The sequence below is a fragment of the Protopterus annectens genome, chromosome 2.part1, assembly GCF_019279795.1.
Source record: "Protopterus annectens isolate FY-2018-M chromosome 2.part1, PAN1.0, whole genome shotgun sequence".
Taxonomy (NCBI): Eukaryota; Metazoa; Chordata; order Ceratodontiformes; family Protopteridae; genus Protopterus; species Protopterus annectens.
The window spans coordinates 334627639-334655555 of NC_056729.1; the positions used below are offsets into that span (position 1 = coordinate 334627639).

The 27917-nt window shown below is 40.2% G+C and overlaps 1 protein-coding gene across 1 annotated transcript in view; it reads left to right on the top strand.

The window, feature by feature from the left end:
• Positions 1 to 20121: 20121 nt before the first annotated feature.
• Positions 20122 to 27917, top strand: part of ANAPC4 (anaphase promoting complex subunit 4) — a 1069940-nt gene continuing 1062144 nt past the window's right edge. Inside the window, exon 1 of the mRNA XM_044062163.1 lies at positions 20122 to 20421. Coding sequence (XP_043918098.1) covers positions 20314 to 20421 — 108 coding nt within the window. The 5' untranslated portion in view covers positions 20122 to 20313. The remainder of the gene's footprint in view (positions 20422 to 27917) is intronic.

The window sequence follows — 27917 nt, forward strand, 5'->3', positions numbered from 1 at the left end:
ATCATATGCTTGCAACCCTAGGCTCCATCTTCACAACTTGGCATTTTGCTTATTGGCTCTGTTTAACCTTGTTAGGGGATTGTGATCTGTCACTACAGTGAATTTTCTTCCATACAGATAAGGCTGAAGTTTCTGCAGTGCCCACACTGGCTAGATATTCCTCTTCTACAGCTGCATAGCATTCCTCCCTGGGTTGGAGTCTATGACTGAGATTAAACACTGGGTGCTCTTCTCCCTCTGAAAAAACCTGGCTATGTACAGCCCCCACCCCATGGTTTGAAGCATCCACCTGCATAACAAATTATTTGCGGTAATCTCGACTGGCTAACACAGAGGATCCTCCCAAAGCTTCTTTAAGCTTCTGGAATGCCTACTCACATGCTGTGGTCCACACTACCTTATCTGGTCTGTTCTTCCTTGTCAGGTCTATGAGGGGAGCAGCTATGGTACTATAACTGGGGACGAACTTTCTGTAGTACCCTGCTGTCCCTATGAATGGCCTCACCTGCTTTTTGGTAACAGGTGCAGGCCATGCACAAATGTCTTCCACTTCGACAGGTTCTGGCCTGATCTTACCACTCCCCACTCTATTTCCCAGGTAGGAGACCTCTGTCATACCCACCTGACATTTGATGAGCTTAATTGTCAACCCTGCCCTCTGTAGTTTACCCAGCACCTCCCTGACATGTTGAAGGTGCTTTTGCCAGAAATGGCTGTAGATGGCAATATCATCTAGGTAAGCAAGGGCAAACCCTCCTGCCCCAGCTAGGATATGCTCTACCAGCCTCTGGAAAGTTGCTGGGGCATTTTTCATCCCAGTGGGCATCTTTGTGAACTCATACAAGCCAAAAGGAGTCACAAAGGCTGACCTCTCTCTAGCACTAGGAGTCAAGGGCACCTGCCAGTAACCCTTGGTAAGATCAATGATGGTAAGATACTTAGCCCTCCCAGCTGCTCTAGGGCCTCATCTGTCCTAGGCATGGGATAAGCATCTTACTCTGTGTGACTATTTAATTTCCTGTAGTCCACACAGAACCTGGTGCTGACATCTTTCTTTGGCACCAGCATCGCTGGGGAGGCCCAGGGACTGTTGGACTCTTGAATTACCCATAGTTACAACATCTCCTATATCTCCTCTCTCAGAGTCTGTTAGACACTCTCAGGCACCCTGTAAGGGTCCTGCCTAATAGGCTTTTGGGTTCCTGTATCCACCTGGTGCTGTCCCAGGTGGGTGCACCCTGGTTTCCCAGTGAACATGTCCCCAAACTCCTGTAACACTGCTCAGATTTCTCAAACCTGAGTAGGAGATAGCTGCTGGGACATTGCTACCCCTTCCACTGAGGTGTCAGTCTGGGCCTCACTAAGGAGATCAGTCACCAGATCTCCCTCAGACTCCTGCAATCCACTGCAAATACTCAGCACAAGGGCCTCCCTATCATGGTAAGGTTTCATCATGTTAACATGGTACAGTTTGTGCCCCTGCCTCCTGCCTAGCAGTTCTACCATGTAGTTAACATCACTTACCTTTCTTACCACCTTGTAAGGTCCCTCCCAGGCTGCTTGCAGCTTACTGTGTCTGAAGGAATGAGAACCATTACCTGCTGCCCTACAACATACTCTCTAGCTCGAGCATTCCTGTCATACCAGACCTTTTTCTGCTGTTGGGCTTCTGCCAGGTTCTCCTGGGCCAAGCCCATGAGTTCCCTGAGCCTTCTCCTGAGGTTTAAGACATATGCCACAACAGACTCCTTGTGAAATTCACACTCACCTTCCCACTCATCATGAATTAAATCTAGAGGTCCCCTCACCCTATGCCCATACAGCAACTCAAACGGTGAAAAACCTGTGGATTCCTGGGGGACCTCTCTGTAAGCAAACAACAGATGGGGCAAATATTTGTCCCACACCCTCCTAAACTGGTCTGCAAATGCCCATAGCATGGACTTGATCATAGAGTTTAACTTCTCAACAAGACCATTAGTCTGGGGATGTAAGGGGGTGGTCTTCAGGTGCTTCACCCCACAGTACTTCCACATACAAGCCAGCAGGTCTGACATGAAAATGACACCTCTGTCAGTCAGTATTTCATTTGGGAAACCTACCCTGCTGAAAATCTTTAACAAAGCATTTGCCACCTTCTCTGCCTCAATGGAGGACAAAACCACTGCCTCAGGGTATCTTGTAGCATAATCTACTACCACTATGATACACTTTTTCCCTGTAGAACATGGGGTACTCAGCGACCCCACAATATCCATAGCTACCCTCTGAAATGCTACTCAATTACAGACAAAGGCATGAAAGGAACTCTCACCTTGTCTCCTACCTTGCCTACCTTTTGGCACAGCTCTCAGGCCCCGCAGTACCCTGTTACATCTCTGGAAATTCCAGGCCAATAAAAGTTCTGCATAATATGTCTCTTTGTATGTTTTATGCCCATATGACCTGCACAGGGAATATCATGGGCTATGGCTAGAAGCGCCAGATGATAGGCTCTAGGCACTACCAACTGCTGTATTGTCTCACCTTCTAGCCCTCCCTCAGGGGTCCACTCTCTATACAGTAACCCTTTGTCCCAGTATACATATTCCCCTTCCCTTGAGAATCAGGTGCCTCACTAGCTACCTGCCTCAGGCCTTGCAATGTAGGGTCTGAGAGCTGAGCCTGTCTCAACTCTCTCTTTGTAACCCTTCCCAGCTCCCCTTCCACAGGAATCTTGGCATCCTCTTACAGTGGTGCCTCACTGTCAGCCTGGGTACTACTACTCACCTCTACCTTTGCAGTCACTCTGTCCAAGGGAACATCAGTACCCACAAGCAGCTGTGGCTCACCTTCAGCCTCACTGCTACAGAGTAGCTCCCTCCCTGAAGTAACCACCTCACCAGTCCTGGCTGCAAGTATGCAGTCTGTCTGGGTCTCCCCCATGCTACCAGACCCACATGCTTGTCTCGAAGCTTGACTGCATGTAACTGCATAAACACATGGTACTGCCTCATCAAAACCCTTCCCTATCAGGACATCTGCAGGATGGTAGTTTGGTACCCCTGTTGTCTCAAGACAACCTACTATTGCCATTTTGTCATTCCCACTTACTGCCTCTCTCACCTTTTGTTCTCCACCTTGCCTCCGTCGACATCTGTATGCCACATGGCCCCACTGGTTGCATTCAAAACATTTAATCCTAGGTCCTGAATGTATACCTGGACTAGTGGCTTCCTGTGCTACTGGCAGATTCTGTTGGGGCAGTCTGGGCTGCCCATCATGGGTTCCTTTAGTTCCATGAGCAGTACTGGGGTCCCTTTCCTGTGCAGGGATACCCTGCTTGCTAGGTATGTCTCCCTTCTCCCCCAACTCATCTGAAGTAGCACATTGTCTATCAGCTAACCAGATCCTCATGTCCTTAGGCAAAGTGCTAAGGGCTTGTTCCCTCACCAAATGGTCTGCCAGCCCTTCAAAAGTGGTGACCTGACATCCACTTACCCACCTATGAAAATAAATGCTCGGTTCAGCAACATATTCACACGCACTTTCATCTCCCTTGCGTCTGTGCTCACAAAACTTTTTCCTATAAGTTTCAGGTGTTAACTTAAAAATTCTAACAAACAATTCTTAACAGCAGTATAATGAAAACAGTCAACATCAAACATTTTGGACAAAATAGTTACAGCTTTACCATGGAGTAAGGGGGTCAGGAACCGTACCCAGAGCCTTTAGTCAACATCATACTGTTTACATACCCTCTCAAATATATGAATGAAACTATCAAAATTATTCCCCTCTGTAAACTGCGGAAGAAATTTACTGACTTTTTGTGCTTCTGGGGTCCTGTTACTACCTTCCCCATTACCTCCATGACTCTGGTGAAGAGTCAGCATATCCTTTTCCTGCTGCCTCTGCCTTTCCTTCTCCTCAGCTTCCATGAGTAGCAGTTTCTCATTCTCCTCAGCCTGTAGACATCTCAGCCTCTCTGCTGCTTCTGTTTCCAAATGCCTGGCCTCCAACTCAAAGTCTCTTTAACTCTAGATGGATTTTTAAGTCCTCTGCAGAAAGGTTGAGCTGTCTGCTCTCTGAGTGTTGTACACCTTATCTGCCAGTTTGATCATCCTCCTAATCGCTGTTTTCTGATGCAGCTGTGACCAAAGCTGCAATCATGTCTGCCTTAGTCAGGTTTCCATGCAGCAGTCCCTTAGCCTGGCACATCTCAGCCAACTGGCTCCTTGAGAGCTTGCCATACTCCTCTGCTGACATGCTTGCCTGCTCTCCCTGACTAACTAAGCTAACAAAAGAAATAAAACAATTGTGATCTGAACTCTGAATATTCACTGTGCGGCTGATTTAGAGTACAAAAACACCTTCAGTGATCACTGTACACAAGCTACAGGAATTCACTATCCACACCACTACAAGCCAATTGCCAACCAATTAATATGTGCCGTGGATATCCCACCACTGCCAAACAATTAAGATGTGATGCCCGTGCACTGGCCCAGTAATCAAGGAGCCACAATCTACACCAATAACACCAGTGAGCGGCGTCCACATTAGGAACGATAACAAATACACACACAGCAAAGTACAATTTCCCTTAAGAGCACACAGAGATCATGGTCTGTCTGGGGCTGGTTTCTCCCTTTCGCTCCAGATCCTCAGTAAGACTCCCTACTGGCAGAGCTATAGAGTGGGGTCCTTAGCAAGGGTCCCAAGCCAAGTCCTCCTAGCACTCTCTCTGTCCAACCAGTGCTTCGTGTCCCTGCCCAAGTAGCTGACACATACACACACACACACACACACACACACACACACACACACACTTTGAGATATGATTTATATACAACCACACAGACACTCCTGGGGAAGGCTGGCACAGGTTCATTAGCTGTGCCCCTTATGTCCAGGCTATAAGGTAGTAATCACTGCCACCCGGACCCTTACTTATCAGCTACTAAAAAGGCTCTTACTAAAGGGTGTCCAATTATTACTGTGCAATATTATTATCCAGTTAGTAAGTGTGATGAACAGCAAGGCTTATTTGGAGTGGCTTTGTACAGGATCACTATATACATGCAATGTACTCTAGAGCTTAAATTATCAATGCACAAAACAGCCACAGTTGAAAAGGTTTACAAATATTTAATAAATAATAAAAACAGAAGACAAATCTCCACAATTCAACATAGTGCTAGTTAAAGTGTTCAGAGATCACAGGAAATGCTTAAAATACTACTGTAGAATAGTCTGACATAAATATAGAAAACAGCTAGACTGAACTTACTATTTCTGTCTATTTCTAGGAGAGACACTAAAGTCTTAGATCGTACTTACATACAGACAGAGCAAAGCAAGTGCTGGTGAGTGGTCAGTTCTGGAGACAAATGCAAAATGCTTGACTTATCAGCTGTCTTACAGCAGAGTGCACTGTTGTTACATTTTTGCAGTTCAACATCCAATACAGTCTTTTCACATTTAAGAGAACAAGCCTGTGGCTTATATTAATATCTACAAATGACAGAATTATCTACAAAATTTTATCTAGCTGAGTTGGCAGCCTTCACATGTCTTCACGTGGTATATTTTCATTTTAAATTATTTTATAAATGCTTGATAAGTGTCCATTTCCAGTAACGGGTTGTTTTGTTGTGAAGATCATGTGTTCTATAAATTTAGGGACAACTTGTCTAATTGTTAACTGCATTGCCTCCTGTCAGTTTAAAATATATTGTTTTATATCTTGTATAAGTAGCCACAAGTTATTAACTACGTTAAATTTCCTTCTTACTTGTTCCATTTTTAGAACTTTTCCTGAATCTGACAATTGATGCCAATAAATCAGTTCTTTCCTCTTAAGGGGTTTAACTGTTTCTGTATCAAACGTTTTGATATTATTTCATGTGCATGCAACGGGATATAATAAAAATGATCATGCTTTTATATCAGGATTGTTATTTAAAAGTTTTCATAAGCGTTTAATGTATATGATGAAATTGGAACTTATATTTTTATGTTTATTTTCTGTTGTGTATTCTCTCAACAACCAGAGAAAATTATTAGATACTATTTTAGTGTATTGCTTTGGTAGAGCAAAACCTGATTTCAACCTTATTCCTTCATTATTTGTTTCCATCTGGGTGAATAAACTGTATTTATTCATATCCAAAATAAACCTGACTAAACACCATGTTCAGACCAGTGCAGTAGAAAAGGTTCATTTAAAACCTTGGGCTTCACGCCAGTTATTTTACATTAAGAAGGTTTGCGTTCTACACTCTTGTGTGAGGAGAGGGTAGATTCTGCCTTCTGAGCTGGGAATTGCTGGTTGAAGGCTTATTGTGCCTGCTTATTTGAACTGTTTCTTTCTAAAACTGATGCACTTTGTTTGCTGTAGCATAGACTAGATTCAGACCTGCTGAAGCTAGCTCTGTTTGTATAACTTGAGCACTAACCAAGGCCATCTTTTTGGAGAAGGTTCCTCTGCACCCTAGTGGCAGGAGTTTGCAGTTAGAACTTCTCTGACTGAAGACTGCTGAAACAGGGCTCAGTTTGAGCTTTTTTATTGGTTAATTGGTTAATTTGTTTAAATCAGTTTGCTCTTGTTTGCTACTGCTATATTTAAGTATGTATCTGTTCTCCTTTGTTAAATTGACCTAAACAAAGTTTAAATATCTTTAGCATATCCGGTTATAGGTTTTCCTGTATCCAGATATGTTTGTGTGATTCCAGTGTTTCTTGCTATGCCATCTTGTGTTGGCTGGGGCCTGCCATCACTTAGTGGCAGTAAGTGAATATGCTTCACCTCAAAAATCTAGATCCATCAGAGCCACAAGGGCGGAGACTTAAACGATTCATCACCCAAAGACTCTGGCCTTGTTCAAGAGAAATCTTGACCAATGGATGGGAGATCAGTGTCACTGCTCAACAGAGGCACAGCAGCAAAATAATGGTATAGTTCCCCATACTAAAGGGTGGTGGCGTAAAAACTATGGGCTAGGCTTGTAAATGCCCTCGGGCAGATAGCCTAGTATGAACCTATGAACCTATGAACCTATGTAAGTGAACTGGTTGGAACTAGTCTGGCACAGGATATTGAGCTAAGAGCTCAGGAACAAGAGTTGATTGGTCAATTCCAGTTTTTCTATTTTACTTTAATTTTTGTGTCATTTAAAACCAGCATTTGTGTGGGTTTGTGCTTGTTTGCCTGTCATGCACTGCCGCTATGCCGTTTTACCCCTTTGTGAGGTATCTCAGTTGCATTTTTTCCCTTACCAGCATTCCTACGTAAGTGAAGCCCTCGCGTGCAGCTACTGCAGATAGTACCCACTCTACTCTCCCTAACCTCTCTTCCACAGATTCTGATAACCATGGACAGACAATTTCCTATGGTTTCTCCTGCTAATCTGGTTGATATGGGCATCCTGAGACAGTGCACCAACTGCCTTATGTACATAGACACCCCTCTACTGCTACTGCCTAGAAACATAATATGTGAGAGATGTAATTACATTAAGAATCTGGAGTCCTTGTTGTCTCAGTCACAAGCCAGTATATCTGGCACTGAGAAGGTTCTCTGCACAAACGCTATGAACACCACACCTCTAACACCACCCACATCTGTACTACACACTCCTACATATGTGGGGGTTCTCAACAAAAACATACCTAAACAAAAGAAACCTCTGAAGCAAAAACACACACACACATCACAACCCACAGCACCAAGCACCACACATAGTGCACGTCTGTATCTCGCAACCTCTAAGGCCCAGCCACAAACTCAACATACTAGTCATAGGACAGACTATTGTGAGACACAAGATGTGCCCCTCACCAGGCTAGACAAGGAGAAAGTCACGGTAAGATGCTTGTCAGGTGCTATGATCCGCCATATCACACACGCACTAAAGTCTCTTAACAACAGGTACTGTTATGACTCTGTCATAGTCCGTGTTGGTGTGAATGACTTGAGATGCATCTCTCTGGACTATATGAAGAGAGACATGATTGAGATCACTGAATATGTGTCCCAGGCAGGTATGTCCCTAGCCTTAAGCAGCATCCTATCCTCACCCAGAATGATGCCTCAACACAAACAGAAAATGATTGACTTTAACAATTGGCTTAGTTTCTGGTGTCATTCCAAGGGGATCCCAGTACCTGACAGCCCAGGAGGACATGACTGACAGACCACGATGCTTCACCAGAGATGGCCTTCATCTGTCTCCCCTGGGCTTCAGGCTTCTAGCAAAGGCTCTTCCTCCCCCATAGTGCCTTTTTTAGGCAAAGTTATGAGCACAAAATGACCAACATGAAAAATTCTTCTAAATGAAATTAAAGATCATACTGCTAAGCACTAGAAGTCCTGGCAAAGCACTAGAAGTCCTGGCATGAAACTGCACTCATTACAAGCATTCCTTGCTCTGGAGGATGTTGACATTTGTGCAGGCACTGAAACTGGTTTAAAGCTGTGGAGAGTACCCCAGCCTTACTAGGTTACTCATCCTATCATACTTTCAGACCCCAAACAGAGGGCTACAAAGCCAAAGGAGGTCGAGTTTCAATATTTATCAACATACACACCTCCAGGCTGGTCAAACAGTATGACGCACAGGAGACATCCAAGTGCAGTTAGCTGTTGACAAAACACCTATTCAAATCATAGCTAGCTACAGAACCCTAACCATGACTCAGGAAGCCCACTCAACCTAGCTGGACTTACTTGAATCCATGAAGATTCAACCCTCTACCCTGAACCTAGGTGAATTTAACTACCCAACCATAGAGTGGAAGACCTATTCTAGCCCAAATATTAACACCCAGAGATTCCTCAACTTCTTCAATGCCAATGCATTGGATCAGCTGGTTGACACCCTTACGAGAGGTGAAAATGGTCCTAACCAACATGAGTAGCCACTGTAGCACCCCTACAGTGTCATCCTCCTTGGTAAGATCCGACCATAAAACAATCACTTTTGAAGTCACCATCAAACAAAAAAACTTCTCCAAAGCTTACTACAATCTCCTCAGAGCAGGTATAAGCAGCTTCACAGCCACCGTCCCTTCAAATGGAACTAGCACTAATGTCCAAGCCTCCACCAAAAAACTATATGAGAACCTATATAGCTGTATAGACTCAGCAATACCTGACAGGATCAAATCGTCGTCCTCAAGGATGAGTAAACCTGTCTGCTGGACAGCAGCAATAAACAAACTCTATAATAAAAGGAATAAAATTGCTATCCAGGACCAAGAAGGAGCAGGTGCCAAATTGGAAGCAATCTCTCATTTGTCTGAACTAGCAAATATTGTCGCTGGTGAAATCCTCTAAGGCTAACTTTGAGTCCAAATTGGCCACATCCACTAAGGACAATCACAAGGCCTTCTTCACATATGCCCACAATCTCAAGGGTAACACCCAAATCTGCTCTGAACTGGTGGTCAATAACACCACATACACAAATGCCACAGATATAGCCAACCTGCTGGCAGACAGCTTCAGTGAAAACTTCACCTCCCCATCCTCCTCATCGGTAAATCAGAACATCACCAGAAGGTCTTTAATGCCCTCTGAAAGGCAAAAAATACAGTCTCCATGAGACCCAATAATATCCCTGGCTGTGTCCTACATGAACTCAGGCATGAGCTCTCAGCTCCATTAGGCACCTTATTCAACCAAATCATGAGCACCAGCTTTGTCCCAGCTGAATGGAGGACAGCCACTGTCATCCCTCTACACAAAGGTCGAGTGTCCACGGACCCAGGCAATTATAGGCCCATAAGCCTAACTGGCCTGATCTGCAAGGCCATGGAACACATTATCATGGACCTTATAAACAAGGACATTGGCAACCTCCAAACACTTGACCCCACACAGTTTGGTTTTGTCACAGGGATATCATGCCTGTTAAACTTGGTTGACTTCTTCTAAACAGTCATCAAAGCCATGGTGCACATCGCCTACCTTGACCTAACCAAAGCCTTCGACACTATTCCCCACGCGGGCATAAAAGATAAACTCTCCCAGCTAGGCATCAACCTGTATGTTACCAGATGGGTAGTTAACTGGCTCACTAATAGAACCCACTCAGTCAAACTAGGGGAAGCCACCTCTACTAGTAGACCTGTAATGAGTGGTGTACTCCAAGGATCAGTCTTGGGGCCTCTACTGTTTGGGATATACTTTTCTGAGGTGCAAGCCAAAGCCAGTGGTCTGAGGCTGACCAAGTTTGCAGATGACCGCAAGCTGGGTGCTGTCTTAAATTCCCCTAGTGATGTGAACATCCTCCAAGAAGGCCTTACCCAAACTAATGACTGATGCCAGAAGCATGGCCTTAAACTGAATGCCAAGAAATGCATCATTATCCCCATTGGGGAAAATGGCATCCCCACTAATTATCACATTAATAACAATGTACTAAGCACACAGTCAGTCAGGAGGGACTTGGACACCCAGGTTGATAGCAACCTGACTTTTGTCTACAACGTTGCCTCCATTGTATGGAAGGCTTTCTACATGGCCCACCTCATAAATAAGGGTATTTCATCCAGGAACAAGAAAGTCATAACATCCCTGTACTCCTCCCTTATCAGACCCATTATCGAGTACAATGCTTCCTTCGGCATGTACCTTGCCAAGCACATGCAGCAGCTGGAGAGATGACAGTGGTTCCTGACCAGGAAAATCCAGGGTCTCAAATGCCTATCCTATACAGACAGGCTAAAATGACTGTCCCTCTACTCAGTCTCAGACTGCTCAGAAGTGACCTGTGTCTGGCATACAAGGCCATTTCAGACCCAGCCTTGATGGAGTTTCTGCATATCTGTAAGTCAATTTCCACTCATGCAACTCACATGCAAGGCCTTAACCTGGTCTGTGACATTAATAGAACTTGTTGGCAGGATAGGTTTGTGTCCCAAAGACTCCCCCATCTGTGGAATAGACTCCCTCTCCATCTCAAGCAGTGTACCTCTCTAACCCTCTTTAAGAGGAACCTAGACGGCCGGATAGGAAACAAAAGATACACCCCCTGTGATTCCACCTGTGTCCCTGCTGGACAGGGAAAACAGGTGCTGACTTTGAGGGAACATGGGTCAAATTCTTGGCTAGGCTTATAAGGGCCTCCTGGCCAATAGCTTAGTATCATCCCATGAACCTTAAAGAATATTAGGGTCACAGGAAATGGGAGTATAAGGGCAGGTACACAAGATGCTTAAGGCGGGCGTTATAGAAGAGTAAAACATAGAGTGGAACACTCCTACAGTATTTGTCTAAATTGCATGGAACTATTAGGTTTTATAATGATTTTAGGGAAATGAACAAATCTCATGATTCAATAGGTACACAATCTCTTGGTAGATGAACTCACAAAAAGGTCAGGGAGGCCAAGGTTTATGACTGCATAAGACCTCACAAGGGGTACTGGCTAATCCCATTTAATGAATAAATCTAAAGAAAAAAGCAGCTTTTTCAACACTTGAGGGATTATTTCAGTTATTGTCCTCTATTTTGGGTTGAATGGTATTCCAGTAGCCTTTCAGTAACTCATGGGCTAAGTCCTAAAGCCCTGTGGCCAGTATACTGTTACCTACTTGGATGATGTTATCATCAAATCTGAGGATTGAGACTCCCACCAGGCTGAGGTACACTCTATATTAGATGCCTTACAATAGGTCTTAACTGTTAATACCTTCAACAGCAGGACAGGCATGACTGAGGTTAAATACTGAAATATTTAACAGGAAGGGTGATTGTTAAGATGCCAAAAAAGAAAAGGTAGAAGCAATGAAAAACTGACCTACACCAGACACAGAACTGTATATTTCCCTGCTGTGTACAAGCTACATTTGAGAACTAAAATGAATTGTTTTCCTCTCCATGCTTCTCAGAAATAAGTGGAAACCTTTACCACATTCATTCATGTGCTTTACTGAATTCCAAACATCTGATGAACGACAGTCTAACCCAGTGTTTAAGTAATTCTCTGTAATCTTAGTAATTTCCCCCTTGTACTAGCTTTTCAAAAGTAACTGGAAGCTTCTATCATACTCACAAAGAAATGTCTTCCCTGGGTACCAGCTGTGTCAACTTACAACGTCTTATAGAATTTTTAACTGACAATAATATTTCAGATAATCCAACTCCTTTTCTTAGCCCCTGCACTTCCTCATTTATGTTACTTTCCAGAAGTCTCTGCAGCATATACGCTACTAACTTAGTTGTCTAAAGATGACTTATCTTTACATACCTGAATAACTTTAATAATGTACTATAGTAATAATTGTATAAATCTTTATCTAATACATGCATCACCCATTTATTTAAATCATTTCAATATTGTTTGTTGCCATTTATCAATAGTATTCCACAAAATATATAGAATTCCATGTTTACCTCGCTGAGTATCAACAGAAACATATTTCAAAGCTAATTGCAACTGTATGTATTAAAAAAGCTTACTTAAAGCACCCACATTAATATTTAAAATCTGTAACTGAAATTTTGGAAAGTCCATTACTTCCTCCTGAAATATCTTTATATAATATGTAGTAATTACATGTAATATCTTACAAGCAAGGTAACATACTGCCCTTCTTCAAAAACTAAACCATCTAGTTCACTATAAAAAAAAAACAGTTACTAACAAAATATCTTTTGCATACTCTGCCATCAATATCCTTGAAATGTCTCCTTTTCTGCTTTTTTCAGATTTTAAACATGAATTGAAATCACTTTCCTATATAAAAATAAAGGGAGTATCCAATTATGGCACCATTTTCCCAGAATAATTTTCAGACTCAAATACACTGTAAACATAAACATTTGTTAATCTCTGTGCATAACATCCATAAACCATGCCTTTAAGTATTATTATTCCAGGTTCAGCACTGTTCAAGACTGTTCATACTGAACGTAACAAAAAGTAACCACCTAAGAGTATGAATCTTAATACAGGACCAAAAACTCTGGCTTTCCAATTAATCTTCAATGCATTTCTTTTCAATGTATGCAACATCTCTTATATCTTGAATAAATTCTATAGAAGCATTTAAAGATTTAATACATTGTACAATTCCTCACCTTCGTATTCCTGGAATCCAACTTTTAACATTATGAGTAGTAATCCTCATATAATACTTCATCCTCTCTCTTTCAATTTCATTTTGTTGCTCATATATATTATATTGTTTCTGGACAATCTACTCAAACCTGATATGCTTCTTCACAACTAGCATACTGTTCAATAGAATTATCTTTAATGTGTCCTATTTGCCCATGGTCTTTACCACATCATTTCTTAAAGTTTTGTTTAAAAATGTGCTACTTAACTGCAAATATATATATATATTTATATATATATATATATATATATATATATATATATATATATATATATATATATATATATTTACATATAGATTCACTTCAGAAGCTCGAATTTACAAAACCTCGAACTTCAAATAACCGAAACCAAAACATCGAGTTTTGTAAACTCGAACTTCTGAAATGAAACCAAAAAAAAAAAAAAAAGACAAACTTCGCTTTTGCAGGGGGTCTTCACCCCCTGCACCCCCACACCCCCCTACTTAAATATACCAACTCCAAGATCGCGCTACAGTGGAGAAATGGGAAATCTCCCATCTTGCGCTGTATGCGGAAGCGCAAAACGGGAGATTTCTCATTTCCTGTCAACACCACACAAAAAAATAAAACATTACATACACACAGAGCGTACAAGAATCCTTGCCTCTGTGTGTACGCAATGTATTAAGGTAAGTAAACTTTTATTTTTCAACACCACGCATATTCGATTTACTGAAATCTCGATCATATGGTCTCGGCCATACGAAATTCGAGATTTCAGTAATTCAAAGGGAAATCGCATACAGCACGGACTGGGAGATTTCCCTTGTTCTCGCTGTAGTGCGATCTTGGAGTTGGTATATTTAAGTGGGGTGGTGTGGGGGGTGCAGGGGTGTGAAGCCCCCCGGCTATACACAGTTTAATGTGTGTTTTTTTTATTTTTACGGGTCTAGTTCACATTTTCGAACATTCAAATGTTCGATCATATGGTCTCAGCCATATGAATTTCAAACATGTGAGCGTTCAGTTATGTGAAGTAGACCCATATATATACACATATATAAAACGATTGCAGAGTCTGGTGGACAACCAACACTTTATTCCAAAGTACCAATAACCTCAAGTAAGCGCTTTCATCTCCAATAAATCACACCAAGAGACTTCTTCATACTGAGTTTCAGTTAACCATTAACCATTCTTAAATACCACTTGTAGTCACATGATAAAACTGACAATATATATCACATGATTAATAATAAAAATATTAACAAACTTAGTATATATAATTACTAAAAACATTGTAAAATTTTCCTTTCATTCACAAAAGCTACCTTTAATGCTTCAACCCTTTTCTTTTCAAATACATAATAAATTCTTGCCTATTTTTTGACCCTGGTGGAAAACAAGCATTTAATCTAACTTGCCAGCAGTATTCCAGCCAGCCCAGCTCTTCACCTATATTCATTATATTAACAGTATTTGAAAGGGCTTCTAACATTAAAAACCTAAAACTAATTTTATACTTATTTATTTTATAGTGTTTGCTCAAAGCATTTTTATCATCACCTATTTGAATAGCATACTTATGCTCATATATTCTTTTACTTAGCTCATGAGTGGTTCTTCCAATGTAAAAGCATTTACATTCTAAGCATACTATAAGATAAATCACATTCTTCGAATTACAACTAAACATCCCAGGAATTCTCACTTTGCTGTTTCCCACTTCTCACTTCCATCTGTATATAAAAAATTACACATATTACAGTTGTAACATTTTATCATTCCACTTCTCTGGTCTGTTTGATTACCTCTACTTAACTTTCCTTGAAAAAAAAAGTTAAAGCTTTTAGCTTTCTTTTGTATAAATTTTGGGCTGGTTCCAGTTTTACTAGTTAGCTCACTATTAGCTTTAAATAATCCCCAGTTTTTCTTTATAACTTCCTTTATAGTTTGCGAGTCTACACTATTTTGTCCTGCCATTACCGTTCTATAATTATATCGATTTTCTCCTGCTAGGATTATTATTCTCTTTTCTATTTCTTTCGTCTACCTGCTTTTGTAGTAATCTATTCACTTCTACTGATGGGTATCCTCTTTTTGCAACTTTCTTACAAAAAAACTTAGCTTCTTCAAGGAAGTCATCATCATTTTTTGTTAAACTACTAATCCTTTTTAACTGTTCCGTTACCACATTCATATTAGTCTTTTTTGGGTGCAAAATAGAATAACGCAGGTACATATTGTTCTGGACTTCTTTTTTTATAAACTTTTGCTACTAAAGTGTTATTTTCTTTGTAGATAGTCAAATCCAAAAAATTAATTTCGCTATAGTTGTAATGATGAGTAAATTTTAAATAGGAACACACATTATTTATATAATGTATAAATTCTTCAAATTCAACAAAAGTTCCTTTCCATACAAGAAAGACATTATCAATAAAACGTACCATTTTTGTTATATACTTTTTGAATTTACTTTCCAAAATATTAACTGCCTCCCACCCATGCATAAACGCATTAGCGTAGCTAGGGTCTAATACTGCACCCATAGCTATGCCATTAACTTGCACATAAGTATCTTCATAAAAGGACAAAAAATTATAACTTAGAACCAGTTCTATCATTTCCATTAACAACCCTATAGTGTTAATCGAAAACATCCTAGTTCTTAATAATTCTAACCTAACTGTCTCCATCCCTTCCTCATTTGGGATCATAGTATAAAGTGACCTAACATCCAAAGTCGCTAACAGATCTGATATATGTTGAATTAGACAATACTACTTTTTGCAAATGTTTGTCAACGAAAACTGGCAACCCTTCTGTTTTACTATTGGCACTTGCCACTATGGGTCTTAACAAGGGTTCATTCAAGTCTTTGTGGATCTTGGGAATCCCATAGATCTGACTAATCTTAGGGTTAGTGTTAGTCAGATTTTTCTGACTTGTATCATCTATTCTTCCTGCCAAAAAAACATTCTTCTATGCATGAATCAATCATTGCATATCTTTTTTCACTTCTCTGATACTAATTTTCTTATATTTTTCATCAGATAACAACACACCCATTTTTCTTTCACAATCTTCCCTATCAAGTGCAACTAGGGACCCCCCTTTATCAGCTTTCATGAACAAAATATCATCTTTTTTAAGCAATTTTTCAAAATAATCTTTTTCACTTCTAGACATATCAAAGTATTTATAGTCAGCCTTATTATCTAAAATATCAATAATTTGTGCTTCACATATATTTAAAAACATCTCCAATTCTTTCAACAGTGGCAGGTTGAAGCTACTAAGTTTATAAAAATCGAATTTTCCTTTTTCATTTTTATCAAACAAAACATTAAAGTTCAACAACCTCACATAGTCTCTCAATTCGTTTATAGTTTATATTATTTATAGTATTGAGTTTGTTTGCTCTTTGGGATGGTGCAATGTTCCATCCTTTACTTAATACAACACATTCTTCATCAGATAAACAATATCTGCTCAAATTTTCTATTTTAAAGTTAACAGTACCTATCGGAAAACTCGATCATATGGTCTTGACAATATGAAGTTCGAGTTTTCAGGAATTCGAGATTCTAAAGTGAACCCATATATATATATATATATATATATATATATATATATATATATATATATATATATACACACACACACACACACACACACACACACAGACACACATATATATTATGTATACAATATTTTTATTGTTACTGGGCTGGTTACTGCTCATCTGTCCCTGATTTTGCAGAATGTGCCTGCTTTTACTTAATATCCTTGTCTTGGCCATCATATGTCTCAGCTGTCTTCATTTTTATTTGTAAAATGTCCATATTTTTGCTTCATACTCTTGGTATGTTTGATGTAAAATGTGTATTCTTTTCTGGCAAATCACTGAAGATTAGTGTCACTAAATGATGGCAGATATCTGAGATTCAGTCTTCATTTAATTCAGAAAAGGCATGCAAATGCAAAACTTGCTATTCTAGCAACTTTCTAAATTTCTGAGTGTTTAAAATTTGTCCCTGATCTGGGTGGTGTGCATAGACCGTTATGGGGCGATGGGGAGGGGAGCATGGGAGCACTGGGTGATGTGCAGTAGTGGTCCCACGAAGCCCTTCACCTATGGTGCCAGACCAGCTAAGGCCAGCCTTGGCCATGCCACTTCACTCTCATTACCAAATGAGTAAGGGAAGTTCCCCGGTACCCTGGTCAAATTTCCCCATATCAGTATGAATACCAGTTTGGCTTTCCCCTGAAAAGAGGCCTCTTGCCTAGTTAAACTAACCCAATGAAGTGGAACTAAGTAAATAATCAAAAAGCTGTTAAGGTTTTTTTCATAAGTGATTTTATATTTAATACACTAACACACATAAGATATATGGACAATTATACATATGTATATCATATGATAGATTTTTAATATACATATGACATACTCATTTATACACACAGATGTGTATCTCTGCAAATACTAGCTGCATAATATTAGATGAGAACCTTGCGCTTAGTTCTGCGCAGCTTTGGGCATGTCGGGACTGACTGACATTCAAAACGGGCGTGGAAACCCCAGATGACTGGTAGGCATGCTAATTCACATGTCATGTCATGTCCAAATTACCAGCATCTCTTTAATATTAACATACGAAAAATAATTCAAAAATGAAAATGGCATTAACAACTGCATTAATTCTTAAATATCACTGCAATATCCCTCACAATTCCCATTGTTAACACCTAAAAATAAAAACAATGGCTTCCTGGCCATTCAATTGCAGGCACAGTTGTCACTTGCCTCACAGGTACAAAGAATGTTAACACCTGTCAAATGCAGGGTAGGGATGCTGAAATGTATTCATTTATTTCTTGCAAATTACCTTTCAAATAATATTAATACCTTTCTAGTGCAGGTGGATGCATTGCTTATATTAAGGAAGGATGCCACTTGTAAACCTTTACTTGCTAGCTACTTGCTGCTACAGCTACAGGAAACTCTTGGCTTAGTGATTTGTGCTTGCCACACTTCGTAAAAATTAGCAGAATCGATGACAGCTACCTGTCTTCCATAACTTCTTCTTTGCCATCCTTCATCACCTTTCTGTAGTCTTTTGGCATTGTACAGCAGGAGAAACACTGTGTGCTGTGTGGATCCAGGGCATCTCTGGTTCGCCATCGATATTCATTTGTTTGGAGGTGCACTGCTAGAAAGTGTAGGAGTAAGATGGAGATGCTTTCTGGCGCATTTTTTAATAAGAGCAGGATGCCTCTCCATACCGTTATCAAGGTCCTTTACTGGTGGTCACGAAAGCTACCAGTCTGTAGGCTTGCAGAGCATTTGTCAATGCCCATCACCTCCATGGTGGACTGGTATCAGTTTCTACAGGATGTCTGCAGCTGGAAACTTCTGCAGGACACCATACTGCTGGGTGGTCCAGGTCACGAGGTGCAGATAGACGAATGTCTACTGGTTAAAGCCAAGTGTAATCGCGGGTGAACCTTGGCCAGAATGGACAGCTGGATTTTCAGCATATACGACTGCACACAGAAACCTGCCAATTATCCAATCTCATGTGTTACCTGGGACAGTCATTGTTTCAGATGAATGGGCTGCTTACAAGGGCATTTCACAAATGGCCGGCATGAATGACACCCACAAAACTGTGAACCACAGCCAGAATTGTGTGGACCATGGGACAGGTGCCCATACCAGCGCTGCTAAGGCCATGTGGTCTCCTTGCAGGAAACAGTTCAGGGTGATGAATGGGACTATTAGGCACATTAAGGACTTTCAGTATTCACATCAACTGCAACTGGGGTTTGTTGCTAGTGTCAGGAAGAATTGCAGCTAACGAACTGTAGTAATGCTAGTAGGGTTGCCACCTTTTCAATTGCCAAAGTGGGCCATTTTTGGTACAAACGTCAGATTTTGCAGGCCGAAACATACCCACAGCCAGTACAAAGGACAGAACCTCACTTTTTTGCCTAAATAACAGCTTATTCTTGTAGCATTTTAGTGGCTTATTCTGTTTCTTATAACATGTAGGTGTTTCAGATACAGAATAACTGTTTTATGCAACTATTACATAAATATAGGAAATAATTATGTCATTAAATCTCAGGACATCTGCCATTTTACAATATTTTTACAGGACATAACTGCCCAAAGTGGGACAGATGGTAACCCTAACTGTCTGACAAGGTTTGTGAGTAAAGTACTGCAATATTTTTTAATGGTTTGAAATGTACGCAAACGTTGCTGCTGGTACCTCAGTATGAAATGCTGTTAAATAAACAGATGATTTTTTTTTACCGTACGCAGGTGTTTTCTTAACAAATAGCACTAATGGAAATCTGACAAGTTTTGTGAGTACTACAATCTTTTTTTAATGAGGTCTTGAAATGTACATACATTTTCTTGTCGTAAATAAACAGATTTTTTTTAACTTATGCGGGTGTTGTTGCCTTTTCTGTAAACAACGACTATTTACTTTTACTTTAGCATGCCCAAGTTACGTATGTCTAGCAATATTCATTACATTCATTTCGGCACAGAGATGAATATTCATGCAGCTGCTCAATTGCCGGGCTGGAGGCGCGGTTAGGGCGGGATTTGCTACTGCGCATCCTACGAGGTACTAGTCTAATAATACGATGCCTTGATATTTATGCGGGGACAAGAAGTACATTTTTGTCCGTCCTAATAATAATTGTCAGTTATGAGTCAGTGGATTGTAATTACATACAGATTACTAGAGTGACTCTGTTGACCAGTGCATAAAATCTGTTCCTTCCTTGCAATTTTATGACTACTTGTTATAGTATTTTAAACAAACGTTTCCCAATTATTACATCTAATAAACGGCACGGTTAATATGCTGCGAGTTCGTATAATCACCTCCCTCAGCTGCTTACTTCGTTTAAAAAATGCGCCATCCCTTAAAACACATGGATGCAAAAGTATATGTTTCGTTCACGGTTTTAGCCAATAAAAGTGCTTGAAAAAAATCGGTAGCACACATCTGCATTATTAAAAAGTTGGGAAAGTACTGAGATCGATAAACGTCGCAAACACTAAATAATAAGAGATTATCGATTGACTACCTAAGACCTGCTCTCTGTACTAACTTCAGTCATATTACAAAATCACGTGAGATGGATTTTTTCAAAACGTCAACAATAGGGGACGTTGTAGTTTCTTGCTAGTGTATGTGAATAACTAAGTAGGCATGGCAGCTTTTAGGCAAGTTGGGGAGAAACAGCTTCCCAATGAAATCACTTTCATGGTATGGTCACCAAAGAGAGATCTAATTGCACTTTCTAATAAAGCTGGAGAGGTGAGCTGTTCAAAACGTTTTTTAAACCAGTGTAACAGTTTTCGTGCATCTTAACGGTGCCTTATTTTTGTCTCCTCGTGTAGTTAGCTTACTGTCAAATAATTATGTATGTTTTTGTTAAGACATTGTCACTTCTGTTGGTACTTATATCCTTGATTATTTTGACCCTTTCCTTAATTTTTGATTAGCAATTTGACAGCTTTGATGGTTTGGTGCATTATATGCTGCTTACAGTGGTCTAAGATTCAGCATGGAATTTCCTGTTTCCCACAGCTGTTTTCAGATTTTTTTTTACCTACTTGAGCATATTAGGTAAGGGCAAGACTATCACTATCAGACTGTCAAACATGAGGGCTGAAAATGGAAAAAAAATTGTTACAGCTGCTTAAAGCAGCTTATCAGTTGATTTATGAGGGCTAGATGTCTTGTTTTTCTCCCCATCCTTTTTCCACAGCAGCCATTGTTTACAACGCAAGGTTTTGTTTGACTTACTTGGTACAGCACAATTTGGCAAAACTGTAGTAAGTGAATGACTGCGCCCATTTCCTCCATATGTTTTTTTTTGTTAGATCTGACTATTTGTGAAATGTTTTCCCCTGTTTTGACAGTGACTCAGTGCTGGACTAAGAGTCAGGAGTCCGGGATCTCTTGTACCTTCACAAATCAAACAGTTCCACAAATGCAAGTACAAGGGATGCATACCTTTAGCAGATAAGTAAAACAAGGTGGAGAGCAAGGGATTCAGTACTTAGTATCTCCCTCACCTCAGGAATAAACATCCCCTGCAGATAAAGAAAAGTGTTGCACTATCTTCTTCCAAAAGAAAGCAACCTCGATTAATTGGATAGGAAGTCATAAATTGTCCCTGGGCATGACTTGCCTGGTCGTTCTTGAGAGGGGAGGTCCAGACTAGTGGAGAATCTTGAAAGGTATAATGTTTGTTAGATACAGTAAGCTTGAATTTCGTATGATACTTTAAACTGAGTTGCAAAACTAAGGTTGTTACTGCTGACATGTATCAGAATTTTGATTGAAGTGCTGTGTCTTGCATTCTTCGGGTATTTTTTAGCACTTTTCTCCTTCCTGCATTATCCTAAGGCATTCTACCCGGTGCTCCATGACCATTGCAGGATGTACCAGCCATCTTCTTAACCCCCCCCCCCAAATTAACTGTATAGGGCTGAGGGAAAAGTGAGACTTGAGGGCATCCTGGCGATCTATCTATTCACATCAACTGGGAGAGTTCATTTTATCAAGTGCTTTGGGCAGGGTTGAACAATAAGAAGTGGCCTTCTGAGAACATCCCTGCTCTGGGCCATTGGGCGGCCATATCTTCATGGTCCTCCAATGCTTTCAGCTCAATGAACATTGCAGTACCTGGGCTCCGTCAGGGCTGGAAGAATGATCTGCCCATGCCAGCACAGACCCTACCCTCAGTATAGGCATGCCCATCCTCTCTGCCAGTTCCATTAGATGACCATGCCGCTAATCAAACTTAAGTTGCCTGGTCTGCAGACAAAGTGCTTTCCTTCTCTGCCACCTTTCTGACTTCAACACAAATGGCTGTCATGTTGTGGCAACATGCAAAAACTAAAGAATAAGGAAATCCCCCTGCAAGCCCCACAACTACAGTATTACTGTTAGCCTGAGCTTACTTTTACTTCAATAAAAGTGATAGTTTAAAATATAGAAAAGTGCCTTTGTCATTTAATTAAATAAGTTGATTATAGGCCTATTTTCTCTTGTGCAGAGGAACAGAATGTCTGTGTTAACTTTCTAACCATGCAGACTATTTATGTACCTAAAATCTGCAATTGTACTGTACAGATCTTCCACAAACTTGTTTTAGATGTATAAAATTATGTAACTTTGCATGAAAAAAGCCCTGAAAGTGTAATAGCATGGCTGCAAGAATGCTGTACTTGTTCTTGTATTTTAGTTTACACCCATGCTTAAGTGATGGACTACAATCATAGCCCTTATAATTTTCTGTTGGTTTGTTGCAATTTTAGTACTTCCTGCATGTTACTTCTTTTGTGTAGTGTTTTTGTACAGTGCTTGAGAAAAAGAATTACTGCAAGAAATAATAGATTCCTGGGTACATAATAGAGCCGTGGTTACAAAAATACTTTTAACAGCTGTGGGCAAGGATGAGGCAATTTCTCCAGAGTTTAAGGTGTCACAGGCTAAGTAAGTACTATACTCAAGCCACAACAACTACCACAAACGAAAAGAAGCTAACTCTTGCGTGAATGCAACTTTTATATCCCAGATGGTGAGAAGATGAGTAATGAGCCAGCAGCCGCCATCCCAGAAAAAGAAGTTCTTCAATTATAAATTATTGCGTACGTCTGCCATAATTTAGTTACTTGTGGAGGTTCAACAGTACAGTCATTCTAAGCAGAGAAAGAATGTAAAACTTGTAGTCTGTCAGTTGTTGTTTTGCTGTGGCAGTAGTTCAGCAGCTGGTGTTAGGTTGTGAATGGTAATCCTAATCATAAAGTGAATACTGTTTTTATGCATAGTAAAATGAAGAGGAAATTAATTATAAAACTACCTTTCTTTAGAGGAGCATATTTTAAACTCATAAAATCTGTTGACAAGGTAATTCCACTGGACAAATTGGACATATGCGAGCTGGGAGCACTGTCTTGTTAAGTGAATTGCTCAGAGTCGCACAGGAAAAAGCTCATTAAGAGTTCAGTGCTTTAGTCCTCTGCGCTGTCAGGTTAATTTTTATTATTTTATTTATTTACATTTATTTACCGGGAAATTCTGACTGGACACAGGTCATTTTTCAGCGGAGGCCTGGAGAGAAAAGCTCCCCAAGTAAGCATAAAATTAGTTACAGTGTTGTTCATGACATGCAAAAGATACATAATAACAATGTACACTAAAACAGCAACAGATGCTAGTAGCAATTTGGAGAAAAAAGAGTAAGTAAAACATATGTAATCAAGCTGTAGAGGCAGTAGTACTAAGGTCTAACATGCTCATTAGCAGATAATGGAGTACTATATTGTTTTGGGGTAGGAGTTTAGTCGGGATTGGGGCATTATGCATTAATGGTGTAAATTCATTGATTCCATGTTTTGCATATTAATCAGAGTTATTGTTTTGGGGTAGGAGTTTAGTCGGGATTGGGGCATTATGCATTAATGGTGTAAATTCTTTGATTCCATGTTTTGCATATTAATCAGTGTCATTTACTCATTTGTTGAAAAAAGCAACTATTTTCTCAGTAAGAGATGGAATTGTTTAATTGTAGATACGTAAATGCATTAATTAAATTAATGAAAAATCAAAAAATGCTTTGCAGAGGTGGTGGTGATTATTGACCCATTCAGTTTTCTTCTTCTTCTTTCGGCTTTTTCCTGGTTAGGGGTCGCCACAGCAGATCACCTGTCCGCTCGTGATTGGCAGTGTAGTTTTACAGTGTCAAGTTGCCAGCCCGGCGCCCAACCTTCCACAGAAGGCACACACACACGCACTTACTCACACCTAGGGCCAATTTAGAGTGTCCAATCCACCTACAGCATGTCTTTGGGATGCGAGAGGAAACCGGAGCAACCAGAGGAAACCCACACGACAACAGGGAGGACATGTAGACTCCGCACAGAAGGCACCCCAGCCGAGGATCGAACCGGAGAACCTCTTGCTGTGAGGAGACTATGCTCACTGCTGCACCACCGTGGCCACCCATTGACCCATTCAGTTTTCTGTAGGAAGTTCAATCATGGTGTAATAGCTTAAATTAAAAACAGCAGTAACATAACAGTATCTCAATCATGCATGCAGTCAAATGCATCAATCCATTAATAAATGAGATCTACAAAGATCAAAATTTCCTCTTAGTTGTAAGTATCCATAATTTATGATTGGTTATCCTGTTGTAGAACTTTCACATCTGTTATACTGTTGTGGAACTTTGCCATGGATGACGCTACATTATCTCTCCTCTCTCCTTCACCAAATAGTTGTCACAGTTTTGCTTAAACTTCTTAACTACTTTTCTGCTCAAACATCTTGGTGACTCTTTTTACAAACCCCTCTTCACATCACAAAACTGCACATCTTACTAGACCCTTACTATAATTATGTTGGCACTTCTCCCATCCTATCCCATAATTGACACTTGCATCTGTCTTCTGTATCCATTCACCCTGTCATCCACACTGAGAGTTATTCTTAAATAGAGCTGCTGCTGCTTCTTCTTTCTGCTTTTCCCGGTTAGGGGTTGCCACAGCGGATCATCTGTCCGCTCATGATTGGCAGTGGAGTTTTACAGTGCCGAGTTGCCAGCCCGGCACCCAACCTTCCACAGAAGGCACACACACGCACACACTCACACCTAGGGCCAATTTAGAGTGTCCAATCCACCTACTGCATGTCTTTGGGATGTGGGAGGAAACCCACGTGACCACAGGGAGGACATGCAGACTTCTCTTAAATAGAGCTGCTACTGTATATATTTTGTAAGTAGCTACATTCTTGTAATTATTTTATCTCAACTCAGTCTAATGTGTGTACCATGCTTATTTGTCTAAAACTTGTACATAATTCCCAGAACTGCATATAAACAATATTTTCTTCAACTACTGCAGCCATAGGCTGAACCTAAAAAGGTTCTAGTGGATCAGTGTTCCAACCTAACTTTAACTAATAAATAAATGGAGCATGGGTGCTTCACACATCTACTGCTTAAGTCTGTACATTGTGTTTTGGCTTTCTTCCCTCCTGCAGCCCTATTTGTAGAGATGCTTACAAGTACAGCTACTTACATCACAGTATACTGTTCCATAGAATAGATAAAAAAGCCAGAAAGTGCATCAGAAATGCTCTCTAACAGTGCTTTCTGATCGCTTGAACTGATCCTGTAAAGGCATGTAAAATTATTGATACTTTGGGCTGCTGACCACTACAGAAGGAGTTCATAAAGCATGTTGTGCTCACCTCATTGCACTGAGCCTATAAAAGCACATAAAGTAACTTGCACTGTGGTGCTGCTAACTACAACAGAAGGTGCTTGTAATGTATGTCCTGCCCATCTCATGTGTTTCATGTGATTTTTTTTTATGCCAGTAAGTTACTGCATAGTGCAAATAGAGCAGTATTCACCATTTAATTGCTTTACGACTGATTTCTAGGTGTGCAACATATCTTAGCCAAGCAATATCAGCCATTTGGCCAACAAGCAAATCTTACTCTATATGTACTACACTTTCCTTATTTTGTAGACAGACATCAGATCTGCAGTATTTCATAAATCTCAGTAGTAAAAGTAAATATACAAAATGGCACCAATGTTTGCAGCATGTAACACCAGTAACAGCTAGGGCCAGATTCAGTAACATCTACTCTGAAGTGCACCTATCCTTAACATGGTGCACCACGCATATGATAGCACGCTACTTCATATTTACTAAAAAGTTTCTACACATGGGTAAATGGCAAAATATGCTACTGAAAGCATACATAGCCGAATTACATGCTAATTTACCAGTCTGTCATGGCAGAGCTATTTATGAAGCTATGAAGCAATTGTGTACACTCAGTTTAGCAATTTGCCCTGAAATCCAAAACTCTTTGGATTACAGCCATGATTACACTTTGGTAGCATTTGCTGCTGCTGTTAGGAAGTTGTATGTACAGCATGCTTTAATTAAAGTTGCTGCTGTGGCCAGACCTCTGCCAGGAATAAGAAGAAAAATAATGTTTGTTATACCCTGTTTGACTTGTATGGGCTGCGTGACTCGGTAAATTGTTCAGCAAAAGTAGGTAGATAGGGAAACAATATAGTAAATATGCAGTCTGATCTGTCCCACCCTCATCTGAGGCTCGGGGTAAGTGTGGCACCTGTTTGAAAAGAAAACTAAATGCTTAGTTCCATGTATAAGTGGTTATATGTCCCTAAGATGACACATCTGTCCTGTGTACAGTAATGTTAGTAATACTGTATGACTGTGATGTCTGCAATATCCACCTCTGGGCTTCGCACAGTAGTGTGCATCAAGCATTTTCTTTGCCACACATATATGGAACCATAACTACATTAAAAATGTGCAAAGGCCAGTGCACAGTCATCTATTATTGGCACAGGATGGTGGTGGTGGGGGGGACATGAGGGCAAGCCTAACATCAAAGAAGTGAGTGTGAATTATTGACTTGTATTACTTACTTACTTGAAAGTTCTGCAGTATATCCACTGGTGTTGTCCTCCATGTCAGAACCAACATCAGGATATTAAAGCTGCATATTAGTGCACACAAGTAAATACAGCAACTCTCCCAAAAAAGTAAAGGAAATGAAAAGCACGTGTATAGATCATTTAGGAGGACAAACAGCTGTGTTACTGAGTAGTGCATTGCAGCAGTAACCAAAGCAATGTACATTTTTCCAGGACAGATGGGTAAAAATGTTCTTGGATGTCCACTTGGTGAAGGGAGGTCAGTTATATATCACAGGCTTAAAACATTTGTGGACTACAAACGTCAGAATCCCGACTTTGCTAGAAAGTGATACAACACTCTTCTGCAATATCTTGCCAGATGGACATAAACAATGTTTCATATTGTTATGGCATATTTTTCACAAACTTTTGTAATGTAACAAGTAACTGATATACATGCCTATGCCACCAGCCAGGGACAGACAATGTATGCACTAAGCTACGGCTGCATTGTGAAGTGCAGTCCATCACTAAGGTTGAAATGCAACATTTTGTAAAAACAGCAACTTACCTTTGCATCAAGTTAGTTGCGATACTTGGAAGGTCTTACTAAGTTGGCCACTGTCCCCTTTTGCTTGACCAGTAGACTATACTATATATGCCAGGTATTTAGTTTCAGGAAATGACAGACAACCTGTTTTACTTCCATCTCTTTGTTGATTGTTTTGTTCTGGCTATAAACTGATTGCTGTCAGTTATAAATTGACCTGAGGGTGGGATTGTCACTGTAGTAGAATGTATTGCTAAATATCCCCTCTGTGTTATCTCTTCTTACATTCAGACACTGTCTTCCGTCATAGAGCAGGTGTGTCATATGTTATTACATTTCTGTTTGTTCTAAGACTGTGTAAAACAGTGAAAAGACTTTGGTAGTGTGTGTTATATTTGTAACGCTTTCATTCAGATTGGATAAGCTTTAGGTATGTCGAGTATGTTTCCCTTAACACATATGTATGTAATGTAATGTGAGTTGCTGGTGTTCTGGTATATAAACATGTATTACACTGTTTTGACATACTGGTTAATCCCATGAATGTTTTCTAAGTGAAGGTTTTATATTGTGCTTATCAGTGTAGTGCCATGTTCTGATAATTTGTTTGAAACAGCTGTATATTTACACTGCATTACTGTGGTTTTCTGTCAGTGTACTTCATGCTAAAATACTGTGAACTTACATTCATACACTTTCATACCATTACTCTTCTCTTGTATCCCCCCCCCCCCATTCTCTTGCTGTGACTATGGTCCATCCTCCATCATTTTGTAT